The sequence below is a fragment of the Ambystoma mexicanum genome, chromosome 2p (assembly GCF_040938575.1).
Source record: "Ambystoma mexicanum isolate Mex_15411 chromosome 2p, UKY_AmexF1_1, whole genome shotgun sequence".
NCBI lineage: Eukaryota > Metazoa > Chordata > Amphibia > Caudata > Ambystomatidae > Ambystoma > Ambystoma mexicanum.
This window is the reverse complement of record NC_090923.1, coordinates 1,416,466,231-1,416,492,549: the sequence shown is the minus strand read 5'-3', so window position 1 is coordinate 1,416,492,549 and position 26,319 is coordinate 1,416,466,231. Positions and strand designations below refer to the sequence as shown.

Below are 26,319 nucleotides of genomic sequence, written 5' to 3'. Positions count from 1 at the left end.
GGAGGAGGAGGAGGAGGAGGAGGAGTCTTGAGGCTTTTTCTGAACTTAAGGGGGTCATGCTCAAGACGTAGAGGGAGGCTATTCCACAGGAGGGAGCCAGCTGAGGAAAGTGATTGACCACTAGCTCTGTTAAGCAAACTGCTTAACACGCAGGGAGTTGGTTCCAAAGGAACATAGGGGAGTATTTGTTCAGGAAGCATTTAAGATGGTGGTCCCTGGCCCCAGATAGCCTTATGGATGATTTGAATTTAATCCGTGCTGAGACCGGGAGCCAGTGAAGGCTTTGTAGGGCAGGAGAGATGCGGTCACTGGACTTGAGGCCAAGGATACGTCTTGCTGCCCTATTCTAGGTTAGCCGGAGGGGTCGTTGGGTGGACGAAGGTAGATTGAGGAGGCTATTGCAGTATTCTAACCTGGAGAGAACCAGAGCACTGGTAACATTGAGTCTGTGAGGAAGGAATAGCTGAAAGTGGGACTACTTGACAATGCCTTGCATATGAGGGATGAAGGAAAGGGAGGAGTCCAAGATGACTCTGATTCCTGGCTTCAGAGGGGGCATGGGGAGGGGGGCCCATGGAGGAAGGCCAGAGTGCAGGGAAGAAGGAAGAATCTCTGGTTTGCTGGCATAGGTCATTAGCAGGGCACCAGGCGTGGATGGCAGAGGCAGTTGGGGATGGAGGGTTAAAGGGCATCAGTGGGGAAAATTGTGTATCGTCCGCATAGCATGAAGTTGGGGGAGGAGGAGGAAATGAGGCATGCCAGCAGAGAAAGGTATGTTATAGCCAGGGCGAAAGAATGCGTCCCTGGGGGACGCCACAGGTGGACGAGGAAGTGGGGGAGAAGGGGGCCCAGAATGTTTTTGGAGGGCCGGTCTGTTCGGAAGGAAGTAAGCCAGTCTAATGCCCGCTCTGAGATGCCAAGGGTGTCATGGAGCCTTTTTATGAGGATGGAATGTTACTGTCAAATATTGAAGAGAGATCATGAAGGGTGAGGCCAGCAGGGGAGTTGAGTCAATGGATGCAATCAGTTCTTCGTGGGTGATGAGACGAGCAGTTTCCGTGCCTCTGGTTTCTCAGAATCCAGACTGGTGGTCATGTAGACCGCCAGCAAGTTATTTATGAGAGTTGGGGGAGGGCCAGCTTCTCGACCAGTTTCCCCATGAAGGGGGTGATGGAAATGGGGCAGTAGTTGGCTGGGCAGGAAGGCTCTGCAGAGGTTTTTTTGAGGTGGCGCACAAGAGTTCTTGAGGAGGATGGAAAAGAACCAGTAGCAAAGGAGTGGTTGCAGAGATCAGCAAGAGCAGGGGTGCGAGAGGCAATATTTTCCTTGATGGTTCTGGAAGAGCATGGGGCAACCTGTTTGGAGGAGACCTTCATGGAGTTGACAACTCTGGTGACTTCCTTCAGGGGAGACCGGAGGAAGGAGGGTGAGTGGTGATGGGGAGGGGAGGGGGGGGGGCGGTTTGAGTGAGTGACCAGACTGTAGTATGTCCTGGGTTTTGGAAGTGAAGTGAGGCAAGTGCATTTTTAAGGGCCTTGGAAGGAGTAGGGGCAGAAGATGCTGCAGATGGGTTGGCAATTTCCCTGCATATTTTGAAGCGTTCAGCCGGGTTGTTGGACGCATTGGACACTAGTGCCTGAATGTGTCCTTTTTATTTATTTTTTGGAATGGATGGAGTTTAGTGTCTCTGGATCAGGCGGCAGGCCAGTTTGCTAGAGGGTGAGCCAGAAGTGTGCCACTTCCGTTCACCAGCCCTGCACTTAAGTTTTTGGTCTGCAAGATCAGTCATAACAGGTGTTTGGCTTGGAGGCAGGTTTCAGCGGATCCTCATGACTGGGGCAAGGATGTCACATTTTTTTTCTAATGGGCAGATAGAGGTTGCTGAGGGCAGAATTAGTGGAAGCCTGTGTTGGGTGGGCAAGGGGGAATGAAGGTGGAGAAGAAGGCAGCAGCTGACACTATACACTTGTTTCATCGGACGGATGTTCGTGAACGAGGTTGGGAGAGCATTATGAGGAGTTGTCACAGGGCCATGGAGACCCTGGTGAGGAGAGTGGTCAGACCAGAAGAGAGGGGTAGTGAGTAAAGAGTGTAGTTGGAGTGGATGATGGCATCTAGCATGTGTCCAGCAGAATAGGTAGGGCCAGAGGGAAGACTGGAGAGGGATAGGGAAGAGCCGAGATTAATGAAGTGGGTGGTTGCTGTGCAAGGGGAGTCTAGGTGGAAGTTGAAGTCACCTAGTAGTATTAGTTTGGAGGTGGTAGAGAGTAGGGAGGAATAGAAGTCCGCTGACTCGGGAACAGAGAAGTGCCTGGGTGCTGGTAGATGGTAGCAATGGTCAAAGTGGTGGAAGGAGAGATGGCCTATTTGCATACTAGGCTCTCAAAGGACAAATCGGCTGAGTGGGAGGAATAGAAGAAGGAATCCACTCTGGGAAGATTAAGTCAACCCCACCGCCAGCACGGTGGGGTGGAGGCTTTGAGGTGATCTTAAGGAGTCAAAGGAGTTAACTGAGCTGGCATTGAACCAAGTTTCAGTGAGTGCAAGTATGTCCAGGTCCGTATCTTCAAGGAGAAGGCAGATGTCAGCAGAGTGTTTGATGGCTGAGCGTGAGTGGAGGGTTGCCAGGTGGAGACGATCAGTGCCATTAAAGATTATTTGAGGGGGAGGGATGAGGCATCGGACTTCCGTCAGAAGAGCTGGAGCAGAGGGGGTAAGAGGTGTAGAGGCAGGGGAAGGAAATTGATGAGATGGCAGGATCCGGTCAAAGGAGAAGGTTGGCCTGAGGGCCTTGAACCAGCACTGTGCCAGTGAGGTAGACATTGATGCAGCAGCAAGAGAAGAAGCCTGTAAGGAGGACTTTCCATTTGGTGCAGCTATTAATGGATGTGGAGGAGTAAGGTGAGGGTGCTGGTGAGGTCCATAGGTCAGGAGATGGGACAGAGAAGAGAATGTCCGTGAAGATTTCTCTTGAGGATGCACTGACATGGGTGTGTGCAATTGGGAGGCCAGGGTTTGCAGCAAGGATGTTTTGTTTTCTTAATGCTTTTTCATCCAGATTTTGAGGGAGGAGGGAGGATGGGTGATGGTGTAGCAGTTGGAGTAGATTGGAGAGAGCCATCACGGAGCGAGAGTGAAGTGAGAGGATGGGGGGGGGGGGGGGGGGGGAGTGTTTTTTGCACTGTTCTGAGCCTGAGGCACAGTTGGCCAAAGTGGGTCTAGTGCAAAACAATGTTATATGAAGGCATGCCTAAATTTGATTTTTACACTAACCGACACATAAAATGAAGGCTTACACAGGAGTTGCAGCACAGCAATACAGAGATGGGATCAGTGTAAATGTTGCTAAGGGAATGAGAGCAGAGTGAACTTTCCCTGTAGTACAGGGGACATCTGCAATTTGATGCACTGGAGAGGCAGAGGGAAGTGAATCCAGAGACAACGCAGCCCCCAAGCAAGTCGGTACTCTCATGAAGAGGGTAGATGTCACAGTCAGAGGTATATGGATGGAGTATCCAACATGATGGATCATTTTAGGCTGTAGATGTAAGAGAATAGGGCCTGGAAGCCCGGCCAAGCCTGGTCAGGGGCATATGTGGGCTGGCTAAAGCCTGCTGGTTCCCCTTAGGCCAAAAAGAATGCTGTAAAGGCCAATGGCTTGCGGGAGGCGGGCGCAAAATGTACACCAAGACAATGCAGCGGCCATCTTGGAAATTCCTCGTGGTGCCATATGGAAAAGGGCACACGGGATACAGTGCCCACTAACTACAGTGCAGCAGTGATTAGGACTGCAGTGGCTATCACCAGCAAATGAGTACATTACAATAAAATTGCAATTTTTGTTTTTCTTGATGTGTTTCGAAATTAGCCATACCGCAAGTAGTGTAAAGCTAGCAGGCGGCATTATGGATGAAGTATGAAGCTTCAAAGAGCTTAGCAGAGGGAGCAGGTTTGTGGATCCTTGAGGCTCCGACGTACAGAAAGGTTTTTATTTATTTTAATTCTTAGAAGAAGCACCACGCGCACATAGGCCTCAGAGCGCAAAAAAAGGGCTGGATAAGAAATAAAGGACATAATGATTGGGAGGAAGGAGCAAGAGATCAGTAATCAGCAAGGTTAAAAAGCAGGTTTTTTACATTTCTTGGGCATTATCGGACATTCTGAAGTTTTTATAACGGAAGACCAGGCAATCCATTCACGTGGAAATTTGAAGCTGTAGTCACCAAATTCTACCGTGATCACGGCTGATTAAGCTGAAGGTTCTCAGAGGAGCGCAGTATTCTGCCCAATTGTTTCTGCGATAGCCTCTTAGTAAAATAATGAGGGGCACTCTGATTCTGACAATTATAAGTGACCGAGAGGATAGTGTCTAATCCTCTGCTTCACTGGAAGCCAATACAATTTTTTTCCTGTAGGTAGTGACGTCCTCACGTCGGGATAAACCAAAGACAGCCCCAACGACTCCATTCTGAGTGGTCTGAAGACATTGGAGGGTTGCCTTGTGATGTAACAATCAGCAAGCTATTGCAATAGTATAGGCCTGAGTTTACAAGAGAGGATGCCATAAAAGACCTGTTTACAGAGAGATATGGCCTGATTTTGATGAAGTAGTGTAATTACATGTCCCCATGATGAGCAGATCTGAGCTACCTGCTTCTTCATTGATAAATCGGTATCTAAAATGGCTCCTAATGTTTTAACAGATTTGCTCACAGTAATTGTGTTGCCTGCTATCATAAATTGAGCAATATATAGGATTGTTTCTTCAATCGAGGACCAGAGGCCATAATGAGCAACTCTGTTTTTGTGTAATTAAGTTACAACTAGTTATGTGCCTTCCAAGCTTGAATTTGGTGGTAAACCCTGTTCACGACTGCAGCACCCTCATTGTAGGTGCCAGATAGCTCAAAAAGGATCTGGGTGTCATCTGCATAGTTTGCAAACTGGACACCCACACTGTCTAGAAGATCAAGAAAAGGTCCCATTTAAATGTTAAAGGGCAATGGAGACCGGCATGAACACTGCGGAATGGCACTTGTGTGAAAGGTGGGTTTAGCTTGAGCTCGCTCAGCAGCCACCCTACAGTTTCAGGACCAAGAAAGGATTCAATCCACTTGGCTGCACTTTCTGAGCAGTTGGAGACAGTTAGCAGTCTATTATATATTCAATTGTGATCAATAAGATCGCTGAGATCTAGCAGCAAAAGTAATGCTGGATGACCTTTCAATGATTCCCACAATATTAGACTTGAGATCCAAAAGGGCTGTTTCTATTCCATGCTTGCAACGAAATCTGGACTGGTAAGGGTTCAGAAGTTTATTTTCCTCAATATATTTCTGAAACTTTAAATGGTCCACTCTGTCCAGTATCTTCAACAAATATGGGACGTTGGTAATTGGCCTATAGTTCTTAGGAACTGAGGGATCAAGAGTGTCCTTTTTCTGCAGGGGAGCGACCCAAACATCCTTCAGAACGACCGGTACTACATTTGTCAAAGGATGAATTCATAAATGCCTGTCCAACAAGGCTCCCCTATACCTCATGGACAGATTTACTAAACACACCTCAACACGTCCCATCAGAAAAGCTCAGTCCAACAGTCTCAGAATACCCAAGTTCAAGCTAAGAAAAACAGGAGGTGCTAGCTTTCCAGCCCTGGCCACGCAACTATGGAACGCTATCCCAGACTCACTAAGAGCCATATCTCCCTCCATTGCTTTAAGACTTAACGTCAAGAATTGGCTGCACTCCCTGGTTACTTCTCTCTGTAGTCCTCACCCAAACAAACCGTAACTAAGGCATCTATCATATATGTAGTTTGATGCCACTTTCGCCTGTACATACCTGCACACTGTGAATTCTCTACCCTGTGTTTTTTTTTTAATCCCGTCTTTATATATGTAACCCTGTAACTATAACTTCCTCTGCGTCCAGATGCCTACGGGCCCGGCGCGCACTATAAATGAACATACAATACAATGAATTGACCATTCTGGTAATCCATGGAATCAGAATATCCAAGGAACACTTTTAGATTATCAGGGGGGGGCATGAGCCACATAGACCAGATGTAGATTTAATTTTGATGACACTCAGACCTCCTTTTCGGAACAACTATTAAATTCTTATTTTGGGAGGGTTGCTAGGTTAGTCACATGCTTACTGTCGGTGTTGATGTAATCACTGTTAGCCAGTTGATTGGAAATGGCTGAGCATTGCCCCTCAAGTTTGTTCATAAGTTCATCCTGGATTGATTGACACCATGCAGAGTCTTTAGAGAGAAGTGAAGGTAGATCTATGGCTTTCCAAGTCTTTGAGAATTTTAAATAATTCTCGAGTCTGATTTAGCTTTTTCAATACGGACATTCTTTTTTGATTAGACTATGATGTGTTTATAGTGTAAGCTGTTAATATTTGTTGAAGGTGGTCGAGCAAGGATCCTTCCTCCATTCTCGTTCGTGTGCTCTTTTTATTTTCCTAGCCTCCAAGATTTCATCTTTAAACCAGGTTTTGTTGATGGTTTCGGCTTTCACTATCTTATTTTTTTTCTGCAGCCAAGACATTGATGGTGTCAATAGTGGAGGATAGTTGACAAGCTAGATCAGGTATCCATAGATGCGTCCATCTGGCCTAGCTTGGAGAAAACTAGGGAAGAAAGCAGCAGATGTAACATGTTTAATATTTCTACAAGTGATCTTGCATCTAGCATTGCAATCAAGTCTTGGAGAGGGTGGGGGGGGGGGGGGGTGAAAGTGTGATGGTGGTATTGACAGTTATCCGACCAAGGGCAGCATGTAGTACTAATAGCAGAGGTATGAGCATTATGTGAGAGTATTCAGTCTATGGTATGTCCTGCTTGGTGAGTTGGAACCTTAATCTTTTGGGTATAGCCTATCACTTCAGAGAGGATAGGAGGGAGATGGCACAAGTGTCTGATAGGTCACCCGCCCAAATATTAAGATCACCCATTAAAAGAACTGGTGAGTTTACTTCAACAGTCCTATGAGCTGTTCTTCAAAAGAAGGAACAGCCTGCTGAGGATTATAGATAATCAGTAAAATGAGAGGAATTAGGATTGATTTTTAGTTTTATCATAAGATGTTCACAACCGTTCTGGTGGTAGGCAGTGGAATCATGGCAGTCTAATGTTTCAAAGCGAGCGCTACACCCCATCTCGTTGACCTTTACGATTAGCCCTGAGGATTTTGTAGCCTGGAGGGAGAGCATTATTAACAGCAGTCTTGAGTTGTATCAGCCATGTTTCTGAGAGGGCCATAATGTCAGGTTTTTGCATGCAAAAGTAATCCGCGATTTCAAAGGCATGTCCCACCAAAGAGCGGCTATTCAGTGAAGATAGTTTAGTAACATGTAAATTATCGTCCTGTGAGGATCTGGGGATTCAATTATCACACAACAACTGTTCCCGACTAGTTTTAGTCCACTCCTTAGTAGGAGTTGAAAAATGAATCCCAGTAGTGTCTGTGTCTGAAGGTGGCAGCATATATTCAGGGTTTAGCCAAGGCTTTGGCCCATAGCGTTTGGGAGCGAGTTCTTCGATCCATTATTGGTGATGGAGAAGGTGAAAACTAATGGAATGGATGCGGCGGAAGCGCTTTGATTTTTGAGAATAAATGGAGATTGGGACAGTACAAGCTTCTGGTAGAGCCCACTTTACATGATCCGTGAGTGAGGGGGGTATGGTTAAAGGGAATTGGCACTGAAATGAAAATTCTCTCGTAACAGTTAGCTAGTCTTATTTAAGGATGCAGCATATTTTTTTTGGTTATACTTGTGATATGTTGGTCATTGAAACTTTATTTTAATTTGCCTAACTGTTGGTGTAAAACCTCTCGTATCAATTAGCCTAGCTATTAAAACTTGCCTTCTCCACTTTAGGACAGTACGTGTGCATAAAGAAGCTGCGGTTGTGCAGTAAGACTGAGCTATGTTAGGACTGTCGCATGTTTTGTCACAAGATTTATGGGTAAACAGAAGTCTTTCTAATACCTGCATCTGTTTTCTCTAGTACATGGAAGAGCTTGCTGATGCGTTGATATATTGCCACAACAAGAAAGTAATTCATAGAGACATTAAGCCAGAAAACCTGTTGATGGGCTACAAGGGTGAGCTGAAGATTGCAGATTTTGGCTGGTCTGTCCATGCCCCATCGCTAAGGTAAAGTATTAAGTCTAGTCTTCTAGCCTTGCATTGCGAAGGTTGGTTGTTGCAGGGCTCCAGTAGTGTGCAGTGTCATGTTAGACGGGGCAAGCAATGAAGAGCTAAAATGTAACTTTCCAAAACTGCACGTAGACTTGTTTGGCCATGTTGGGGAGATTTTCCTTCAGGCCCCATGCTCATGATCCTTGGTTAGGTCTTCCAGACTCGTACTGCTAGATATTCCCTTGAGCGCACAATTTTCTCTGCTAGTTGTGACCGAACAGCCTGTTAGTTTACTCTGAGATTGGCGCTGGTTGGTTCAAAAGTACTGTACGCACTTCTCGTTCTTACCAAGTAAGTGAATGTCCACACATTAATCTTCTGTAAAAAAATAATCTCTGAAAGAAGAGGTAAAGAAATACTTGCAAGTAACTTTGCAAAACAGAAAATGCCTGTGTACCTGGTAAGTAACAGTCCCTTCTAGAAATAAAAGGGCAGTAACAAATGAGTAAAGGCTTCCCTCCAGGCTGGCAAGCTCAAGAAGAGACCAATAGTGCGACGACCAGTCTTTTGCGGGCAAAAGTTACATTCGTGCAAAGGTGCCCAAACAGTTCTATTGGAGAGAAACTGCAGAGAGGTCCTTGCAGATGAGGCCCAGGAATGATTGTTCATTCCTGGGCATCTTCCATGCCTGAAAGAGATTGCCAGTAGCACCAAAGCAATACCCGGGGACTGCAAGCTGTTCGGAGGGAGGCTGTGGTTTCAAGATGCAGTTACTGTACACTTGTTTTCATTTATATTCCAAATCACCGTCCCATGCGAGACCCCTGCACTTTTTGCTGGACTTGTGGATTCATTTTTTGTTTGAGTGGGAACCTTTTTCCCCACTCATCCTTTCTTTCACTTTTAGGGATGTCATTTTTCTGACGGCATACTTTTTGAATCTAACCTTTCCAATAACTTTTTGGAATCTACATTTTATTGCAGCATACAGCACTTTCTGTGCAGTGTTGCTAGGGTGCCCTTTGGGTTCCCCTTTTTATTTTCTCTTCGGTTCCTTGTGTGAACTACTCTTCCCAAGGGTAAAAGTATGCATGTTATCCTTTCTACAGTCCCCATTGTGAGAAAAGCACACCTATCCTTATGCGGAGTGCTGAGGAGATATGGTATCCCTTTCTCACTCATGCTGTAACTTTTCTGTTGCCTTATAGAACACAGGTTCTTAAAGAGTGATATTTGTATCCTCTCTATTTTATATTGAGTCCAGCAGTCCCCACCGTATGTGGAGCCTTTCCTGTCGACTGCTGCAAATTCCCATCCTGTCCTGTCTCATCACCACAACCAAGAATCCAGAGACGGGGCACTGTGCTGCTGCATCGTGAAGGCGTTCGTCTGCATGCTCTAATTCACTGCTGAGGTTCTGTGGGGCTTTAGGTAAATCCTTACCTAAAGTCTTGTAGGTGGGAATTCACTTATACTGTTTGCCCAGGCCAAAAGCTGGAATGCCTATAGGGAGCCTTCTGCGAATTCCCTGAACACTGATACTTGTCTGACAAGAAATCCCAGAACTCTGACTTTCCTACAGTTCTGCCTTATCTTGACCTGCTGGATCCTGCAGCACCAGGGTGCCCCTTCTGTTCCTGAGGTTGGTTGGCGCATGGTCCCAAGTCTTCCGTTACCCAAGGTGCCTCCCCTAAATTTTCGACACATGTTTCCGATGCATCGAAAGACTCCTCAAATAGTTTATTTTGGCAAAACTCACCCTGAACTGAGGGGGGAAAGCATTCTAAGGCCCCTAATGTTCTGGACCCCAGAAAGCCCCTTCTGTGCCTTGTGGGCATACCCAGGCCTCCTCCGTCCCAGTCCCTAAAAAGGTCCCAAAGCACTGCTTCATCCAAGGTAGCTTTTTCACTTCCAGAAACCTCCACATCCTGGACTAGAGGAAGGTTTGAACACTGCATGGAGAAAGTATCTGAATTTATTGGGTTCTCAAATACATTTGCTGACATTCTTAAACTGCCCCATTGTTATATTTTGTAGAGTCCAACTGGTGTGGGACTGTACAAGACTTATCTGCTTGGTATTAGTGACCCAATGTTGGAGATTTATCATTATTGTGCTTCATCCCCTCTCCTGGTGAGACCCCAGCACTTTTAGCTGAACTTCTGGACCTTTTTTCTTTTAATCCTGAATGAGGGGAGCCTTTTTCCACTCATTCATTCTTATGGGCTCTGTCTTTTGAATCGCTATTTTTAACTCTACCTGTACTATTTCTGCTCCATGGTTCTTAAAAGCATCTGTGTTTTACTACTGCAGCCCACAGCTCCTTATGGGCAGTGTTGCGGGGGACAACTAGGGTTTTCGAAGTTCTTGCTCCCATTACTGTATAGCCGCACGCCACCTTCAGTGGAGAGCCAAAGGGATACTTGGTATCCTCCTCCTCTCTGCTACTGTGACTTTTTGGTCACATGGTGGCAGTGGATGTGTTCTACCAACTGTTTCTTTTTATATATCAGGCTATGTGCATAACCTCGGTAGTGCACAGTAGGGACAGCCAAGTACCAACTTGGTGCCTCAATTCTTTTTTTCGCTATTACTAGTGTTTCTTTGTTGGCCCTTGTTCTGCCATTCTGGGAGGGGTAGGTCTGTTTTGCCTTTGGCTGAAACCAGTAGTTATCCCCGCCTAGGCTCTAGAGTGTCTGGTGTTGGGTAAGAATTGGTGCAGTCCACTGGTGTGGTACTACACAAGACCTATCTGCTTGGTATTGGGTAACCCACCTTTTTAATATAGGCCTGCACTACACAAGCTTGTAGTGTGGCTGAGCAGCCAGGCTTATTTTAAGAGGAGTAATGTGAGCTGTACAATTGAAATCAGTAAGTACAAGTAGCCAAGTAACACACGCTTTAAATTCTATATAAGTATTTTTGATAATGTACACAAGGTTTTATTTATAATATACACAAGGTTTAAATGAGCATTCTTTAAAAAGCTTTATCTACTAGTAACATTCAATCAAAGTTAGAATTCAGTTTTTAAAAGACCATAAACGTTGGTAAACACTTTTCTTGTGCCAACACATGTTCCAGCACAGTGACTTCAGTAAATGTCAGTATTGCACTTATTTCAATTACCAATTCAGGTATTGCATTGTTTAAATAATGAAAGGTTAGAATAAGATTTAGAACATACTTTCAACAGTTTGTAAAACATTTCAATCTCCTAAAGGGAGGCAGGTTAACTTGTCCCAGCAATAAGTGTCTACAATTCTAACCTATGAGGGAACAAGTACTGCCTAAGCCAGTGGGTTCAGAGGAGTGCCTTTAAGGAGCCAGGACAGACAGTCCATGGACCAAGTCAATTGTTCTGATGCGCTTCTTAGTCTTCGTGACAAAGGATTTGGTAAAAATACAGGCAACACCAAACACTTGTTGCGGTGGAATTCCTATGGAACCTTTGGCCTGAAGGAGGGGTGCGTCCACAGCACCACCCACGTGTTGTGAAAAGTCAGATAAGGCGTGTCGTGAAAAGTCGGATAAGGCTGTTTGCAGGTAAGGGCCACGAGAAAACCTGCCTTCCACGAAAGTAACTTGAGAGGGTCCTGATGCACAGGCTCAAAGGGAGCCCCCATGAGCCTCGTAACCGCCATGTTTAGTTCCCACACCGGGGCAGGGGCCTTCACAGGCAGGAACAGTCCTTGAGGAACTCCTTGACTATACGGTGGGACCAAAGAGAAGACTGTCCTGGAGACCTTGTGTAGCAGGAGATAGCCGCCAGATGCACCTTGATAGAGGCGTGCGCCAGCCCCGCCTTGGCCAAGAACAAGTATGGAAGAATCTGTGGAGCCAAGACCCTCCGAGGGATGACATTCTATGTCTGGCACCAAATGTTTTCACTTGTGCCTGAAGCACTGAACAGTCGACAACGCTCTGGCCCAGGCAAGGACCTCCCTGCAGTCTGCTGGCAGCTTGTACCCTTTGAACTCTAAGACTGCTGGAGCCAAGCCTTCAGGTTCAGCAATCCTGGGTTGTGATGTGAGCTTGCGCCTCCTTCTCTGGCGAGCAGATCCGCAACCACCATCAGCTTGATCGGGCGTGACTGACATGCTGAGAACCGGGTACCAAAGCTGCTTCGGAATCATCCTGCATCGGCACCATTTCTGTTGATTGTTGCTTCACAGCAGGAGTGGCAACAGGGGGTAACGTGTATAGGAGCAGGCCTTCCCACTGGAATGAAAACGCATCCCCCATGCTCCTCGGCTGGTGGATCCTGCTGGCAATCGCTGGCATTTGGAATTAGTCACTGTCGCAAACAGATTGATCTGGGGTCTGCCCCATTTGAGGAAGAGGCTGTCAGCACAGCTCCCTGCTGATGGAGTCGGTGTCCGGTTAAAGATTCCAATACAAAAGGTTTGAATGCAATGGGACCGCAAACAAAAGGTTCGAATTTTTTTTTTTTTATAAAAAACATTTTTTGGGTTTCCGTATAGGTAAAGTTTTATTTTTTTTTATTTTTTTTACCACAAACAGTGGTGGAGGTGGTGGGCGGGGGGCTTCCAAAAAGTTGAACCTTTTTGTTTTCGGTCCTTTTGATTCAAACCTATTGTATTGTTCTTGACTCCCGCCTGGTGAAATGGAATGAGGAACATCTCTTGGGGCGATGGTCCAGTGCCACAAGTCCTGCGCCTTTCTGGAGAGCGCCAGAGATCTGGTACCACCTTACTTCCTGATGTAGAACATCGTAGTGGTATTGTCCATGAAGACCCTCGCCACCTTGACCTTGAAGGACGGAAGGAATGACTTGAGGGCCCAGAACACTGCCTGCAGCTCCAGGACATTGATATGGAGATCCCTCTCCTCTGGTAGCCATAGGCGTTCGGTCTGGCGATGTCCGGTGTGTGCTCCCCAGCCCTCCAGGGAATAGTCTGTGGTGACAGTCTCCTGGGATGGGGGCCTCTGGAAATCCACTGAGTCAAGGAATTACTGAAGGAGCCGCAACCTGCAGAGTCAGATCAGGTAAATGCACAACATGCCGAGCAGCGACTTGATGGTCCTCACCATGGCGGTCTTCAGTGCCAACAGCTGTTGCACCTTGCCCAGCATGGCCGCTATCCACTTTTCCGAGGGGGCCGCCAGGCAGGAGACATGTTGAGCCTGGCCCCGAGGAATAGCATGTGCGATGGTGTCTAGCAGGATTTTGGATAGTTGACGGAGAGCCCCAGATCAGCCAGCAGCCGGACAGATCCTCTGTTCGACAGCTACTTCCCTGGACTTGGCGCGGATGATCGTCGTTGAGCTACAGGTACACCTGTATCCCTTGTAGACGCAGGCGGGCCGCCACTGGTGCCCGGCACTTCGTGAACACCCTGGGTGCTGACTTCAGACCGAAGGGAAGGGCCATGAATTGGTAGTGCCTTCCCTGTACCACGAAGCGCAGGGACTTCCGATGCTTCTCGTGAATGGGGACGTGGAAGTGTGCATCCTCCAGATCCAGCAATGACCAGAAGTCTCCTTCCAGTTGGCTGAGCACGTGCTGCAACGTTGCCATCGTGAATTTTTGGGACTTGAGGTATTTGAGGCGTTTCAGGTCTAGAATGGGCCTCCAGGCCCAGGTCTTTTACCAAGAAGTATCTGGAGTAGATTCCGGAGCCCCAAGTTGCTTTGGAACCAGCTCTATCGCCCCCCCTTTTTTTTTTTTAAGCATGGCCTGTACTTCCTGCAGGAACTGAGGGATGTGCTGCTCCTGCCGGGCCACCGGTGGTATCCGTGGACACGTCTGCTGTAACTCAGTGTGTCCGTGGGTGAGTGTCCAGCACCCATCGGTCGGTTATTTATTTTTTTCCCCACTCGCTGATGAAGCCCTCCAGCAGGCCTCCCACCGGGGTGCATGGGTGGGGGCCCGACGTCTGGCCTGTTCAATTTTGCTTTGGGGCCTGCATGGCGCCTTGGAAGCAACGTCTGCCACCTTCTCTGAAAGCCTTTGTGGCCCCTGTAGGCCTCTTGGGTCGTGGCCCGGGAGGGTTGACGGTATGAGGACCCTTCGATCTGCCTGATTTTCGGCCAGAGGTACAAATGGATAGATGATGCTGCTGAGTGCCGAGGGCACGGGCCGTCTGTCAGTCTTAATGGCCTGCAACGATACTGTGACGGCTTTACCAATGAGGCTGTCCCAGTCAAAGGGCATGTCTAGCACCCTTGTCTGGATCTGTTGACGGAATTTCGTGGCCTTCAACCAGCCACGACGACTGAGGCAGACACTGTTCCCCATCTGTCAGAACCCTGTGTTTGCAATGTTCAGAGCCATAGTGATGGCATGGTCCGATACCACCTTGTCCGAGCACGCTTGTCGGGTAGAGGGCTATTTTATACAACAGCTCCCTGTTGTATCTGGCCAGGATCGTAAGTACATTCGCTGCCTTGACTGTCGACGCAGAGTAGATCACTTTCCTGCCCGTGGCATCCAACTTCTTTCCCTTGCTGTCCAGGGGAATGCAGGCTGAAGATAAGGGATTAGAAGACTTCTTACTCGCTGCCTCTGAGACCAGGAAGTCCGGGAAGGGCTGCGACCGTAGGCACTTGGGTGCGGATTCCAGCAGCGAGTATTTCTTCTCCAGACTATCCCTCTTCACCGGGGCTCAGGCTGGGTTTCTCATCAGTGCCAGGCCCTCATCCCAAAAGTCGGCCAGGAGAGGTACCGCCAGAATAGTCTTCCTTTTGGCCTCATGTCGTTGGTAAAGGAAACCTTCCTTCTTGGTCTCTTCTGCCATCAGCTGGAAGAGCTCCATTGCTCGGGCGACCATGGCGTGGAATCCCTCTACTGCGTCAGGAGAAGCCCTCGCAGGCGGAGAAATGCTGCTGCCGTCCGTGTCCATAAGTCGCCGTACCCATATCCCTAGGAGTGGCATGTGCATCGGTTGATGTGGCGTAGGGTGCTGCATTCTCTTCGGCGGCAGGCCCAGTGCCACTGGTGCTATCTGCATCCTCTTCTGGATCTCCGACACCCGCCTCGATGGTAGGGCCACTCTGGGCACTGCCAGGGTCCCCTGGACTGGGTCAGCCCCTTTCACCTTTGAGAGGTCGGCCACCACCAGCTCTATCGTCAAGGGTGACATCGTGTGTACCAACAGGGCCTTCAGGGGCAGGTCAGACACCTTTCCCTGCGCTTTGGTCTTTGCCGGCTTCTCCCGCAGCTTCCCTGGGTTAGCCGATTTTCTTCTTTGAGGAGGAGCTGGCGCGATGACTGGAGACTGAGGCAGATGGCGAAGATGAAGGCTTCCTGCCCGTCACGCTTGCGCTGTGACAAAAACAGACTTGCAGTGCTTGGCCTTGTGTTGGGCCCCCATGGATGGAGCGCCCTCAAAGGACTTATAAGCCTACTCCTCGGACCGGCAGGTCCTGGGTGAGGTGTGCCCCTGGTTGCTGCATGTGGTAGAAGCCTTGGTTTAAGCCACGCCGCCAACCTACTGTAACGATCCTTAACGGTGCACTTGGAGAACCTAAAGCAGATTTCACAATCTGCTTCCCTGTGGTCCAGATGCAGACGGAGGCGCTGGGAGTGTTTGTCCTCCACAAACATGTTCCTCAATCCGCAGCTGGAGCAGAGCTTGAAGAGGGTGCCTCCCTTCTTTTTCCGACATGGTCCGGCATGCGGGCCCAAGGTTACGAAGAGCACAGCTCTGTTATCAAAAGCGCGAAAACGTAGAAAAGCTCTGGTAGCAAAACACGAGGACTCCCAACACTTGACCGTGCAGTAAAAATCTGAAGATGGCTGCCAGAGGAGGGGCTTGGAGAGAGGGCAGTCATTGGTTGGGGGACAGTATGACCCAGAGCTCAGATTGGTTTGTAGGCGAAAGACAGTTTGTAAGTGAAAATGTATTTTACAGAGGCTTCCCGGCCTGATGGGGAATGTTCATGAGCATGTGAATCCCTGCCAAACCCATGCTGGGCAACAATAGTTAAGTAACTTGTTCCTTACTTGAAGGTCCAGCACACGCCATCTTATGTGGAGTGCTGGGGGGGGGTTACTTAGTAGCCCCTTATCCTACATTCTCATGTAACCATTTTTGTTACACTGCCTACTTTAAATGGCTGGTGGCAGTGTTTTACTTTTTCCTACCATTTTTGTTTTTCTACCGCAAGCTGAACCCTCAGCTGCAGTACAGCATCCATGGGGTGACCATTTTGTCAAAATAGCCCCAGTCTTCTTTTTTCGCCATTTTCTGCTTGAGGACTTTCTTGGGGTTTACTCTGTGTTGACAGATTTGAGCCCTTTGTCTTGCCTTTGGCGGGCTTCAGCCCTGAAACTCGCCTTTGGCTCCAGAATGTCTGGGAGGGCAGGAAGTGAGGGAGGGTCCTGAACTCCCCTGTTTGTCTCTAGGAATGCCTGAATGCAACTAGTTCTGATTGGCTGGATGTCCTTTCAGAACAGCCACCCTGCTGTGTAATTGACAGCCTAGGCTGTGCATGAATGGAAGAAACCTGCTTAAAAGATGAGGGTTTTAGGACTACAGGCAGAGTCGACCACTGGGAGAAACACCAGACGCAACCGTGAACGAAGCTTGCTGCATCCTCCTGGACCTTTGAATTGCCCGGTGAAGCCTTGCTGCTGTGCTGAAACTCCTTTGACAAGAAATGCTCCTGTCGACTTCTTCCCTTGGGTTAGTGGGACCGACTAACCTGAGATAAACTCCACTGGATGATCTTCCCTGTCTGGCTGTACTTCTTTTCTGCTCAGGAACCGAGTGCCAGGGGTAGAGAAATACGTAGTCTAGTGAAATGTCTGCTATCCGGTTAGAAGCTCCAGGAGCCTTGTTAGGCAAGATTGTATGCCGTACCCTTTGGGTGCACTACAGTAACCTTGGCATCCTGGCAATAGGGACCCAACCTTTGGTATAAGTCTGAACTACACAGGTTGGTAGTGTGGTGGAGCAGTCAGGCTTATCTCAATGGGGGTCAATGTGAGCAGTCATGTGAGTTTCACAGTAGCAGTTATTCAAATAAACACTTACACTCAGTGTCTTGATCAAACCATTTATTTCAGTCTGTTGTAAAGCCATCTCCAGAAGGGAGCAATATATGTAACAATTCAAATACACTTCAAAACACACTCTTAGTTTCTCTAAATTAGTTGATACCCATTGGGGATGCAACTGAGGCTCAGGAACAACAGGATCTGCCGAGCTGTTCAGGAATAGAAGCCAGCTAGAACCATTTCTTCTAATCGGAGGTACTGTAAAGTCTAAGAACCTACCTCTTTGTGTAGCCTTGCTTGCTCTCAGTTGAAACCTGTATTGGTTACCTTGCAGAGTTGCTATAGCTTTGTCCGTCACAAGCCTCCCAGCTTGTGGCCCTTCAAGTGTTCTATTTTCTACAAACATTTCTAAAAACATTGCGCAAGACTTTTTACCTACCTGCCAAGATCTTCAGCTCCCCTTTACATTGTGCAATTAACATTGGCTGCCCTGGCTCCCTGAGAGACTTCTTACCTTTGACTGTGCTTTATCCGTTCCTCGGGAAAGGGTTAAACTTATTTGGAATTGGAAGGTTTTAGTACTTACCTGTTTGTGAATTTTGTTAACCTTTGTTTTATTCCCCAATCTAACCTTTGCACCAAAATCAGTATTGCTCTAAATGTACCAGTGATAAATCAATGTCCAGTGTCCTAGCTATTTAAATCACCTGAGGGTGTAGGATGTGTCTGTGTGCCATCACCAATGGGTGTTGTCTGATTTAGAGAAACTAAGTGTTTTGAAGTGTATTATAGGTGTTACATATATTGCTCCCTTCTGAAGAAGGCTTATACAACTGAATGTGAAATTAATAATTGTTTTATCAAACCTTGAGTGTAAGTGTTCATTTGAATAACTGCTACTGTGAAACTGTCGCAACATTAATGCTCACATTGACCCCTCTTGAGATCAGCCTGGCTGCTCAGCCACACTAACTACCTGTGTAGTTCAGACTTATACCAAAGGTTGGGTCCCTATTGCCAGGTCAGGGTTATTGTAGTGCACCCAAAGGGTACTGCATACCATCTTGCCTAACAGTTTTCACACACACCATGACTCATCACCTTTCTTCCTTTTTTACCACTAAAGACAGCAAGAGAAAATCTACAATTTACTAAAATCCAGGCCCCTTCCTTATACTGAGCACTACTTATTTTTTTCTTATATCCTCGTAGTACCACATTCTGAGGATCCCATTGCTCTCCTGGCACTACCTTCTCAACGTATTATGGCTAATGATCCCTTACCTCTGTCTTTATACGCTGAGTTTCCCCTTCTTACAAATCTTTACACGCTGAGGCTCCCTTTTTCCATTATAAAAAATATAAAAATAAATACATGACAATTTCAATACATAACCCCAAATTCTATCCGTCTATACCTTACCACATCACCGAAATCCTATCCATTCTGTCATTGACCTTGTACTCCATTCACACATCACATACTGTCATACACACTACTTACATGTGCGTGTTAACCCAAGTTTCTCTGTTGCGTGGTCCAACACTGCCCTGTCCTGTCTAGAGCCGCGCCCTGCTGCAGAGAGGATTTCTATTAAAATGACTCCTTCTAAAATCACTCAGGAAATGCATGATTTAGGGTACAGGTCGCTGTAGGTGGGGGTGGCTCTTTTCTGGAGAAGCGACTGGGAGTCCATGGAAGGTATGGGTAAAGCTGGGATCATGTCGGCATAGTCACCACTTGTAAGGGTGTCCCTTATAACGCTCACACCAGAATCCACATACCCTTCTAGGGAGAATGAGGCCAAAGGCGATCTTGTAAAGATAACCATTTTAATCTTACAAACTAGGGTAGCAAAGGACTCTACTGCCTGAACGGTCGTCTGTCCTTCCTGTTCGTTCCTGCCAGTGGTTTCAAGCAGAGGTTTATATAGGTCCAACTTGCCAAGGTGATGTCACTGGAGCTGGATCATGACTCCAGCCCAATCCGTCCTTTTTCCATAATAGGGATGCTTCAAAGCTGCCTTTCTTTGTCGGTGGTTTTGTCAGGGCGAATACTGTTCTACATTTTTTTGCAGCAAAATAGAGGAAAGCATGAGCTGCAAACTATACAAAAACACACTGCAGCTGTGCAGACTTTTACAAACCTTGAGGCCTAGGCCAAGGAAATTTAAACCTTGTTCATGTATAAAAAGTCATTCATTCTATTTGTATTCCACTCATTCTGCTGACGTTATCTGGTTCCTGTAGTTTCCTGCACAATTTAGACGTATCATTTTTATCTTTTTTTTTTTTTATTTTATTTGCTTTTGGTTTGAGAACCTTTACAAAGAAAGAATATTAAAAGTTCCAATTTCATACAAAAAGCAGTTGTTTCCTGCGTATTTAAGAGTACAGAAAGCGAAGGAGTAAAGTGACAAAATAAAATAACAAGGCAAAATACAGGCTCAGAAACCAGGGATTTGACTAGACAGACTGATCCCCTTGACTGGAGAGTTCAAGAACATGACTAGTCTGTTGATAGTTCCTTAAGATAGTAAGCTTCTCCAAAATGTTTACTATCTCAGCAGTTAGCATGACTTCTTGGCCAGATATCAGTCTATCCCAAAATGCGTCCTGAACTAGGCTCTCCTCTCTAGTTAAATCTCCCCAGTGATGATACCCTGATCGCCCATGTGCCTTCGCACTCCAGCAGCAGGTGTTTGAGGGATTGTAAATTCGGAGAGGCACAGATCTTGCAAAAGCTTATTGCCTTCTCACCCTGGTTTCTTTGGTCCAGTATTTCACCCGTGTGGGCTATATTCAGTCTGAGGAAATTGTTTCTGATTCTTTGGTCCGGGAATTTGTGCCGAGCTTTCTGTCCGCTGTCAGGAATAGGTTTGGGGGGTTAAGCCTTCTGATTCCCTCGATCGTTTTAATCCAGTCCTCCGTTTCTAATATTTTTTTGACTTTCTTAGGATTTTGTGAGAGTTTCTGTTAATTCCAGCCTATGTAAAATGCAGGCAATCTTTTCTTCCAAGCCGAGGAGTTTTTTTGATTCTGACTTTTTTAGATGTTGATTTACGTCGAAGAAAAGGGTGGATACATTGGCTGTAATTATGTTACGATAGAGGGACAGTAGCTTCCACTCTGCTCGGCAATTCAGAGAGGTCAGACCCAACTCAAATCTCAGACTAGCGAGATGAGTGCACGATGGGAGATGAAGAGATTTCCACAAAGAGCCCTCAACTTTGCTCCAATTATAGTTCCACAAAAGAGGCTTTGCCTCAAGGCCGTAGAGAAGGACCGGGACAACTTTGCCTATGTAGAACTTCTTGAGTGGAATTATAGAAAATTTGCAGAATCTTCCATTCAGATTTTTCATTTGGCAATAATTTTTGATTTCTTCCCCAGAATGGAGTGTATCACCTTGTTTAAGGTAGGGTGGGCAAGAATTTCATATCCCAGGTATGTTAACTTGTCCACCCGTGGGATTGCTTTGCTGTTCAAAACCCAGTTTCTTGAGGTCACCCTTTTTTTTGCATGTTCAAAAATGAGGACCTTAGATTTAGATGGATTAATTATGAGACCGTTCAGTTTGGCATACTCGTTAAGTTTGGATAGTAGGAGTTGTAACCCTATCGCTGAACCATCCAGTAGCACCAAGTCATCTGCGTAGGCTAACCAATGGAGTTTTCTTCCATTAATTCTCAGGCAGATTAATGATGCAGATGCTAGGAAGTCTCCAATGTCTGAAAGAAACAAATTAAAGAATAATGGTGCACCCAAGCAACCTTGTCGTACTCCCTTCAGGACTTTGTTTCAGATAGATTGCCTGGTTCGTCCAATCTCGCTCTGATGGTAATGTTCTTGTGGAGTTCTATAAGCATTGCAAGAAGGGGTGCCGGAATCCCCCAATTATTTAGTTTCTGCCAGAGGAGGGATCCCCCATATAGTGGAGAACCTTCTTTCTCATTTGAGCTTTCGCTCAACAGGTTCAGGATTAGTCCATTAAGACTGGTAGAAAGGCCTTTCCTAAAACCTGTCTGCTGAGGGGGAAGGCTGTGTCTAGAGTCTACCCATGGAGTAAGTTCTTTCAGTATTAGTCTCATAAAGATTTTGCTGTATATGTCCAAAAGGGCGATGGGTCGATAACACGCTGGGTTTTGCCTGTCAGCCCCCTTAAAAAAATGGAATAATAATTGCGCTCTTCCATGATGGTGGGAAGACTTTATTCTTTAGAATTTCTTGAAATAAATGGAAGAGTAATTTTGCCCACAACTTTGGTCGGTTTTTAAGCACCCGATAAGTGAGGCCATTCGGACCTGCTGCCTTAGACAGAGGAGGATGTAATAAGGTCCTCAATTTCTTCCTCCGAGAATGTCAGCGACCAGGTTACGTTTGTGTGAGGATGATCTGAGTTCAGTTGCTTCAAAGTTTTTGGACAAATATTCCACCCACTTGTGCTCGGGGACTAAATTGCAGAGTGAGCTATTTTGGCCGGTTTCCAGTTGGTTTAATGCCGCCCAAAAGTTCCTGCAATTATTTGCATTGAGGAGGAAAAGCAATCTCTCCCCGTCTTCTTGACGTTTTTGATGCTTGTGGTTCTTTGACCAATTCCGATACGTTTGTTTAGCCTTTTTGAGCTTTTGTATACAGCTGGGCTGGTCTTCTGTTTTATTGTCTTATATGGCGTAATGTTTGGCGCAGTATTCTCTTCTTGTTGAATGTTTCCTCATCGAAATTATGAAGGTGCATCTTCTTCCCTGCAGTCTTTCCTTCACTTGGCTGGCAGGTGGACCACACAAATTTCCCAAATTTTTCAGGGTGCATTTCATTTGCCCATATAACAGGAGGAACTGCCTCCAGAAGTTTGTTTAACTTATTTCCCCCATTTCTGTATTTAACCACTTTCAATCTACCTTTGTGACCCTCCAATTCCTGTGATATATGGGTTGGGGGCTCTCTGAATTTTGGGGAAGAGGAGTTCCAGCCTGGCGTGGTCACTCCGCCTTCCCAATCCAGAGTAAGACTGGGACAAAGTAGGGTAAGAGATGATGAAATGAAGATGTAGTCTAAGGTTGATTGCAGAGCCCCTTGACGCCAGGTTGGTCCAGCCACTTCCACAGACCTACTTTTTTCATTCATCATGTCCAGGTCCCATGACTGGAAAAAATTCCACCATTGCTTCCCTTTCCGTATAGTACTTTGTTTAATTTGGCCAGACCTCACATTCCCTGAATTAATACAGTCAGTATTCAGGTCCCCTGCAATGATGATCTGTGCTCCCTCATATTTGCTCTTAGCCGTTGACAGTAGGAGGTGTAGGGATTCTATGAAGTCTTGGAGTTTTGACCTAGCAGGGTTCCAGTAGACATTAACCAGGATTAGGGTAAGCCGAGAATCCTTCGGTCCTATCTCTGCTTTGCAGGCTTGAATGCCCACCATGTTGTTGCATAGTGGAACGATTTCTTTGACAGTAGAATTTTTGGTTGCTATTAAGAGACCTCCTGCTGGTCTCCCTTTCAGTTTTTGTGCGGCCTTAAGATTTTGTATTGTGAAGCCTTCTATTTCAATGGGGTTAACCAGCCATGTTTCCTGAAACAGCATGATGTCATTCTGTTGTAAAAGATTATTTTTAGCTGCTTTTTCCTCAGGAAACTCGGCCCTCTGGTGTTCCAGGAAATTAATCCGAGACCCCTTTGTCTAAAGACTGTTCTGCTCCTCGCCTAGTTTCAGAAAGATTTGTGTGACAATTTCTGGGATTTTTGCTAACAGGTTCTCATTTAATTTGGGCCCAGGTGAAACTTTGCTTTGGGGCTCTCTTGTCGCTCTGATGGTGCCCATAGAGGAGGATGCGTCCTCCACTCCTGTCTGTTTAGGACCTGAGCGATTGCCATACCTTCCTTCCTCCTCTGATTCAAATACCGAAGACCTTCTTTAGCTAGATCGTGTTTGTTAGTGATGAGGGCCTGTTGCGCCTTTCTAGAAGTGAGGGCTATTTCCACAAAGAATTTATCTTCTCTGATCGGAAATGAAAGGTACTCTATGTCTTCTGAGGCAAAGAGAAACAAATTGTAGTTCTTTTTAATCTCTGAAAGTAGAACTGATCTGCTAAGTGATTTTTCCTTTTTGTTTTTCTAATCTCAGCCACACTTTTGGAATGGTAAAATTAGGCTTCAGTTTCTTCTTTTCTTATGGGGGAGCAGTACTGTTTTCTTTCAGTTTCTCTGTTGTCATCCTGAGGAGGAATTGCAAGATTTATGAATTTCCCTAATCCATTCCGACAATCAACTTCAATAATTGTGGCTCTTGGTGGAGATGCTTCTTGGGCAGCTGTTAAGGGAGCAGCACTAGTGAGAGCAGAGGTGAAGCCTGTTTTCCCCATCGGTTTTAAGAAAATTGGCGCTAATTTTATAGCAACTTGTTTTCCCTCCAATTTACCCACATTTGTTTTTCCCTATTCAATTTTTGTTTCAAAAATATTGGGGCAATTTTGATGTTTGTATGGGATGATTTTTGATTTTTGTTATTCAGGGCTGCAGATTGAGATGTTATAGGGTCTGTTTGCATACCGAAGTTTGAAGTTTGAATTTTGCTAACACTGGGACCTTCCTTGCAATTTGGGCTTGCCTTTTTCTTCCCTTTTTCCCCCGGTGCGCATTTATTGGCTTGTGAAGTAAGCAAATTTGTGGTCTGAGAGGGATTGGAAAGAGGCAGAGCAGCTGTACTGGTTTCCGCTGTCTTTTTACCAGACGGAGTGGTCAGATTTTTCAGAAATGTGTTCTTTCCTGTTTTTTTAGGAACATTATTTCTCTGGTTCTTTGATTTCTTCGTATTTTTGTCATGTAAAGTAAAGGGAGTGGTTTCTTTGGACCTGCCCCCTTTTTTCCTTTTTTGCCACTTTTTGCTTTTGGTTTTCAAAGGTGGTTCTAGGCTCTGGCTCCCAATGCCGGTCAGTTGTACTTGTGTATTACCTCCGTCAGTTTTTTGGGCGCTATCGCCAGTGTCTTCAATGAGTCAATGTCGACATTTGCCAGTCTTCGAAATTCTTCCAGAATAGTCTGAAAGCGGGGTGTCGTCAAAGCAATCTTTTTCACCCTCCCCTGTTGGAAACTCATTCTGGTTTTGGGAGTTTTGTATTTCCGAAGGGAGCTTCTTTAAGAGTTCTTGAGTTGTAACACTGCTTTTTGCTCCCTCTTTCAGTAGATTATGTATTTGGGCAATGTCTAACCCTTGTTTGACACCCTCAATTTGGGTTTCTTTCAGAATTGGAATCAAAATTGCATTCATGTTAGTGGCAACCAGTGCTGATTCATTCTTCGAGATTTCATGTGACATCTCCAAGAGGAGACCCGCTGGTGTCTGTACCTCAGTTTTAAGAAGGGCAAATACCGAGACCAAGGAATTTAGAACAAAGCTCAAAGCTGCCAAGGGACTTTCTCCTGGTGGAGGAGATCTTTCGGGAAAGATTGCTGTTGGATCTTCCAATTGGTCTTGGTTGATTGGCGAGCTCGCCCTATTATCTTGATTGGTATTTACGGGCGTTTGATATTTTCTTCACTCTATTGATGGAGTATTTTCCAAATTCGTATTATCGTGGGAGGGTGGCTGCCAGATGGAATCAATGTCAACCAGGTCGTTGGCACTCTTGTTTCTTTTTCTGCAGAAGTGGTCATTAATTCTGCTCTGAATCTTTCGTGTTGTCAGGGTATACTCCAGCCCTCGTTTCCAACCTTTCTGGATATGGAGGTTTGGGAACGACCCCTCAGGGGTTTGCTGACTCTCTGTATTACTGAGTGTAGTTCGTAGCACATACCGGCTGAGCTATAGCAGGGTCGAGAGTGGTAGATGCCCCCTGCCCAGCCTCGCTCCCAGCCTCCAGATATGACCCATCCTGTCCAGCCAGATCTTCCTCAAGAGGTGAACTCCGTAATCTCATTCTGGGCCTTAAACAAAGACAGATGCTTATACCAATTAATGGAGTAGCTTTTGAATTTGTTTACCTTTTTGGTGCAGCCCCAGTGCGCCAAACAGTCGCTTAACAGTCCCTGGGCTTTACTCCTACCGGGCTTAACGCTGCAAGGGTGGTAGCCGTCCTCCTTTGAAGCGGCCTGTAGTCATGTGACCGGGTCACGTGTCCCTCTCGCCCCGCCTCCTCCAGGAAGTGCGATGTAGCGACGCGGGCAAGAGCCCAATGATGCTCGCAGTGCCAGGCACACAGAAGTCCGCCTCTGCACAGAAAGAGTTCACCTTGCAGAGCACGTAGCACACCTCTCTAAAAGCACTTTGCTGCACAAAACATGCAATTCCTATATTTTTTTACCCGCATGGACCCTTGGCAGACAGTGGGCACCTGGTGAGGCAGTACATACTGGCCATACTGAAGAACACTGCACACTTAAGCGCCTGTGGTCTGTTTAGATCCCACAGGCTGCATTCCTTCTGGGGACGAGGAGGGGGGGTGGGGAGTTTGACTCCTACAGTACTAACTAAGCTTTTACACTGCCTAGGATCTGACATTGTTAGGAGAGGACATTGTTAGGCAAGAGTGTATGTAGTAACCCTGTGGGAGACTACACCAGCCTTGTCCTCTTGGCAATAGGTAACCCAACCTTTGTGTCTGTACTACACAAGTTGATGGTGACTGAGCAGCCAGGCTTATCTCAAGAGGGGTCAATGTGAGCTGTAGGGTTGCAACATAGAGATTCAGTGACATGTATTCAAAGAACACTTCTACTCAAGGTTTCTTGATTAAAATGATTATTAAAGTCAGTTTTTAAATGAGCCTTCTTTAGAAGGGAGCAATATAAAACACTTATACACTACAAAAATACTCCTTCAGTTCAGTAGATACCCTTTTGGGATGGCACACAGATATGTCTACACCCTGAGCTGACTTCAATAATTAAAACACTGTGGACATTAATATATCACTTTTCACACTTAAAAGGTAATACTGAGGTTATGGCAAAAAGGAAAAGGTTGGGTAAGAAAACTTAGGCAAGATTGTTGCAATACCCTTTGGGAGACAACAACCATGACCTCCTGGCAATAGGGACCCAACCTTTGGTATAAGTCTGTACTACACAGGTTGGTAGTGTGGCTGAGCAACCAGGCTTATCTCCAGTGGGGTGAATGTGAGCTGTAAGGTTATAACAGTTTCACAGTGAGTTAAGTGAGTTATTCAAATAAATACTTATACTCAAGGTTTC

The 26,319-nt window shown here is 46.2% G+C and overlaps 1 protein-coding gene across 3 annotated transcripts in view; it reads left to right on the top strand.

The window, feature by feature from the left end:
• LOC138567570 (aurora kinase B-like) overlaps positions 1-26,319 on the top strand; it is a 160,032-nt gene that overhangs the window by 77,284 nt on the left and 56,429 nt on the right. For all 3 annotated transcript variants that reach the window (XM_069645922.1, XM_069645923.1, XM_069645924.1), the window contains exon 7: positions 8,027-8,175. In XM_069645922.1, the coding sequence (XP_069502023.1) occupies positions 8,027-8,175 (149 nt within the window). The remainder of the gene's footprint in view (positions 1-8,026; positions 8,176-26,319) is intronic.